At 41.9% G+C, this 5,766-nt stretch overlaps 1 protein-coding gene across 1 annotated transcript; it reads right to left on the bottom strand.

The window, feature by feature from the left end:
- Positions 1-3,692: 3,692 nt before the first annotated feature.
- On the bottom strand, positions 3,693-5,558 carry cldn2 (claudin 2). Its single transcript, XM_004916756.3, has 2 exons — positions 5,468-5,558; positions 3,693-5,079 (listed from the first exon to the last, which is right to left on the bottom strand). The coding sequence occupies exon 2, from the start codon at positions 4,760-4,762 to the stop codon at positions 4,067-4,069; it is 696 nt and encodes a 231-aa protein (XP_004916813.1). The 5' UTR covers positions 4,763-5,079; positions 5,468-5,558; the 3' UTR covers positions 3,693-4,066.
- Between the last annotated feature and the right edge of the window lie 208 nt (positions 5,559-5,766).

Raw genomic sequence — 5,766 nt, 5'->3', positions numbered from 1 at the left:
ATCACTCCCTTAGACCGATTCAGCAGCTTATTGGCCTGTGTATGCCCGACCTACATTTGGCCTGAAAACGGGCAGATCTTGATCGGACAGGTTTGATTTTTAGTTGGATCGGGCATTGAACCGACGGACGCCTATATCCATCGTCCTAATTTAATCATTTAGCCCCGTATCTTCCACCCGTAGGTGGGGATATCGGGAGAAGATCCAATCGCTTCACGAACTAGCCAAGTGAGCAGATCTTAGTGTGTATGGACACCTTTTAAAACCATAATGCCAGTTAACAAATAAATAAACTCAAATAAAGCTCACCCTGTATATTCTATGACCCGGGTGCAAAAAAGCCCAGAGTCCTGCACTAACGAAGGAGCACAGGAATTCACAATCGGCAAATGCAGCTTTACATAGGCAGTAACTCAACCAAACCTTATGGTGGTCCAGGTACCGATGCCCCAAACCATCATTCATTTGTGAAAGGCTTGCATACCAAACAAAGATTTAAAGACCTTTATTCTACATGAAACGTACATTCCGTACGTTCCTGGCCGACTCCTTCGTTCCTCGCAGAGCAACCGCTTAGTTGCACCTCCCTCTACTACTGCTGTCTCCCGCCTTAAACCTTTCTGCCTTGCTGCCCCTTACATTTGGAATGCCCTCCCTGATTTCCTCCGGAGAGAATCCTCCCGCAGTCTTTTTAAAACTAAACTTAAAGACTACCTTTTGGAGCACTCACCCAGCACCACTTATACTGCAGTGTCACCCACTGTGACCTACAGCAGTTATATTTGCCTATTTGTGTCTGTAAGTTACCCTCCCATATAGATTGTAAGCTCTACGGTGCAGGGACCTCCATCCTCTTGTGTCTTTGACTCTTAACTTATTGCAACTGTACCTTGTATTTATTTGTATTTATTGTTATACTTTGTATTTATCTATTATTATCTTAATAACCCCCTGCTTGTATTAATGTATTCTACTGTATAGCGCTACATAAGTAGCGCATTATAAATAAAGATATACATACATACATTAAAGGCGGTTTTGATGCAGAATAAAGGTCTTTAAATCTTTATCCAGTGTGCAAGCCTCTTACAAACAAAAGTAGCACTTAAAAATAGATGCGTTTTTTTTGTTATGTTAAGTAGCACTGCTACCTTGCAGTGGACAGGTCCTGAGTAGATTCTAAACCTTTGTACTGTCTGCAAGGGGTTGCTATGTTTTCCCTGTGCAGCTTTCCTCACACATTCCAAAACCATATATGCAGGTTATTTGCTCTTGATAAAAATGACCCTAGTGTGAATGTGACATTCCATCACAGAAAATAGTTGTCTCTCTAAAGCTGGCCTTACACAGGCAGATTCAAGCAGCTGCTGCGGCCCCTTCAGGCTTACTCAGCAGCTTATTTGTACGTGTATCGGACGACCCCAATAGCCTATCCAATAGCTATCTGGCGAAAATTGGTCTTCATAGTCACTTACTATTGTATCAGCCTAATATCACCTAAGTCAAAGTAGCCATAGTGGCAGAGTATTTGCTCGTTTGACAACCTCACCAAGCCAACATTAGCTGCATTTTGCTGAAGTGCCAAAATCTACCTTCAGGGCTGAATCGTCAGATATGGAGGTAGAAATAATAGGATTTCTACCTCATTCTGCCGATTCAGCCCTGAACGTAGATTTTGCTCAGGCGCCTGATCAAAATCTTAACCCGCCTGATCGGCGAATCGACTGATATCCACAGCCTTCTGCGATATTGGTCGCCTCGCCGAGTCGCATTGAACCAGGTATTGTACAATATCATCGGTGCGTGTATGGCCAGCTTAAGCCTTCAGGATTCCCCAGTATGATCTTACTCAAATCTGCCCTCTAGTCTTAAAATACTCAACTTTAAGAAGGCCATACACAGCTGACTGAGCAATCAGCCCACTGCCCAAGATAGAGAGTTGACAAGGGGCCGTACATTGTAAGGCTGCCTTCCATCTGCAGAGACCATATAACTAATTGGAACAGCAGGAATAGAAGAGGAGCTGTGGCTTCTCTTTGATGCACGGTTAACTTGGCTAGGGGTGCACTGACAGGTAAAATTTTGAAACCTCCCAAACTGACCAATATCCATAGTACAGGCATGGGACCTGTTATCCAGAATGCTCGGGACCTGGGGTTTTCCCGGATAAGGGATCTTTCCGTAATTTGGATCTCCATAACTTAAGTCTACTAATAAATCATTTAAATATTTAATAAACCCAATAGGATTGTTTTGCCTCCAATAAGGATTAATTATCTTAGTTGGGATCAAGTACAAGGTACTGTTTTATTATTACAGACTAAAAGGAAACTGTTTTTTAAAAATTTGAATTATTTGCTTATAATGGAGTCTATGGGAGATGGCCTTTCTGTAATTCAGGACTGTACATGTACTGGTATGGGACTTGTTATCTAGTGCTTGGACCTGCGGTTTTCCAGGGTCTTTCTGTACTTCGGATAACCATGCCTAAAGTCTATTAAAAAATCATTTAAATATTAAATAAACCCAATATACAGTATTTGTTCTGCTTCTAATAAGGATTAATTATATCTTAGTTGGGTTGGGGAAGTTCAAGGTACTGTTTTGTTATTACAGAGAAAAAGGAAATTATTTCTACAAATTTGAACTGGAGTCTATAGCCTTCCTATAATTCAAAGCTTTCTGGATAACATGTTTCTAGATAACAAGTCCTTTACCTGGAAATCAATCGGAACTGGCAGCCCAACATATCAATAATCATAAAAAACATTGTTTTGTGCAATGTTACGTGTAAGGCCAGAACTGATGTAAAATGGTGATTAAATGGAAAATACAAAAGCTTTTACATTCTACAAGATGCCTAACAACAGTAACAGATTATTTTGATTAAAGCCTCAGATATGATTTAAGCATGAAAGGACAAATGCGAGAGAGAAGGAAAAAAGAGTGCTCTGCGTTATCAGAAATGATCCCTTCATTACTATATAATGAAGCCAAATGTCTATTATAAATCCTATAACGAATGCACCATGCTGTATAATTATAAAGACATTTTATACTATAATATGAAACAATGAGCTGATTATACTTATTTAGATTAATCAGTTTTATTGTGCCATAAAGTCTGACATTATATACACTGCAGCGTAAAGTGGAATACAGGGAGGCTGCGTTGTTAACAGTTTTTAGTACTGGAGTTTGACACTGACAGCCTGCAGATAGAATTCCATCATCCATGTTATAGGTCAGAAATGATTAAGTCCCAAATAACACTTAACAGGCAATTGCTGCATGTCACATATATACACAGAACCTAAAAATCTCTCTATATATGGAACTATATATTACAAAAATCCCTCTCTTATTAACATGTAATCTGCAAATGGAAACAATATGTTAGTTACGGGCCCAACCTAGTTTTGCCCTTGCTAAACAATAATAAAGACAGGACCCTAAAGGTGGCCATACACGGGCCGACTATAGCTGCCGATATCGGTCCCTTGGACCGATTTGGCAGCTAATCGGCCCGTGTATGGGCAGGGCAGAGCGGCCTGGCCGACCGATATCTGGCCTGAAATAGGCCAGATCTCGATCGGCCAGGTTAGAAAATCCGGTCGGATCGGGGACCGCATCGGCTCGTTGATGCGGTCCCCGATCCGACTGCCCCATTGCTGCCCACATAATGCTCCCCGATATCGCCCACCCGTAGGTGGGGATATCGGGGGAAGATCCGCTCGCTTGGCCAAGCGAGCGGATCTGCTGGTCTATGGCCACCTTAAGTATAAATTACTTAAATCCCTGATAACTGTCAGTCAGGTAAAATTTCATTTCAACCACCGACCGCCCCCTGCCTTCAGCCTCAGAGCCTGTACTTGTATTGCCTTTGCATTATCAGTGCATTCTTCACAAATGTTTCTCTGAACAAATGTTTCTTCAACACACAGTAGTCCAGTGTAGTTTAGTTTAAGTATAATTTAAGTTCTTGCACTGTTCACATTGCATACATGTTCCTGGAAAGAAGATGCCGGTGTGAGCAAGGACAATTCCTTTTTATTTTACTAACCTCCTATACATAACCTGTGAGATTGTACCCACTTTGTTCACGCTTAGAGGTTTCTGTTAAGACAGTAGCATTTGCTCCCTTGTTGGCTACTAGAGGTTTCCTCTGGTACCTGCTGTAGAACTCATGACCCTCTTCTCTGGGTGGGCATGAAGCACAGAGAATGGAGCCTCCAAGTACTGAGACAATTGATGACATAATGCCCAGATAGAGAGCAGGTCCAATTTCATACCTCATTGAATCAGCAATAATAGGGTTGTAGAAGTCTCTTAGAATAGAATGCAGGTTCCAGCAAATTGGCACCAAGCATAGGACACCTCCTAGGATAAATAAAACCCCTCCAACAATGGCTATTTTAGCCTTCCCAGGGGAGTCCTGAGAGAAGATGGTGCATTTCATACCAAAGATTGAGAAGAGGCCGGCTAGTGAAGACAGTACACAAGATGTGATCATGAGAGCTTGAGCAGCTTGGGTATCAGATGGTAACCCCAGCATGGAGTTGTAAATGTCACATTGTGTGATGCCTGTGCTATAGGAAGCACACTCCATCCACAGCCCTTTGGAGAAGCCCACAGCTGTTACAATGCTGGCACCAACATATGAGCTTACCTTCCAGTTGGGCATAAGTGTGGCAACAACAGAGCCAACTAGTCCCAGGATGCCCATGAAGTAACCCATCATCTGAAGGCCTACAGACGTCATTTTGCTGTCTCTTCTTGTATAAAAGACTACTTGTTTTTGATTAAGACAGTCTCCAGAGTAGTGGTGTATCTCTGTGTTAGCAGAGTATTTCTTTTTCTGTAGCCTTTAGCTCACGGTCATTGTGTGCACACATATAGCCAGTTTAAACGGAACATCTGTTTTGGCTTTTCCACTCTCTGCACTTTCTCCTGGAGTTTTCACAGTGCCAGGAATGGCACTGCCACCTCTTCTCACACTTTCTATGTGGCAGCTGTCTACAGCCTCTGATCTTACAATCTCTGGATCGGATAATAGGCTGTGGAGTCCTCTTTATAGACCTACAATCAAATAAAAAAAGGTAAAAAACAGAGACGGAAGGGGTGAGGGTGGAGGTTGGGGGGGGTTAAATATTCACTAACAAATTGATTAGCCAAATGCTCCTTGACCGCGTTATCTCTGAAAAATAGAAATCAAACATTCCCCCATCCTCAGCCATTTGATCATTTGTCAGAGAAACCTACCTATGTTGTGTAACCTACCGCCTCTGTTTTACTATCCCCATGCAGTTTATCATTCTTTATTGCCATTATAACACCTCCACACTGTATGACAGCTTCTGACTAACTTGTCACGCTTGTGACATGTTATGTAAGTCAATACACTGTACTACGTGTCTGTTAGTGCCCCTTATGATAATGTTTGTAGCTATTTAACAACCCCACGTACCTTCTGCTTTTGTGACATCTTTATAAACCAACTGATTGCCGGTGAGTATTATCTCCCCTGATCTTGGAGATAAACAGCATCAGATTGCTTCATTGCACCATCTACTATTTTATTCCATCAATCCATATCCTGGGTGCTCTATTGCAACTTTCATTTACTTTGCACATAGAGAGCAAAGCAGTATAAGCGCTGCACGTCACCCGTATTAAAAATAATTCCCCCTGGAATTTGGACACTTTAATCTATCCCCTTCCCTCTGTATTGCTTGTGCTTGCAACAGAATGTTAAATCCACAAAGT

This window comes from Xenopus tropicalis, chromosome 8 (assembly GCF_000004195.4).
Source record: "Xenopus tropicalis strain Nigerian chromosome 8, UCB_Xtro_10.0, whole genome shotgun sequence".
Taxonomy (NCBI): Eukaryota; Metazoa; Chordata; class Amphibia; order Anura; family Pipidae; genus Xenopus; species Xenopus tropicalis.
This window is presented reverse-complemented; position numbering and strand designations above follow the sequence as displayed.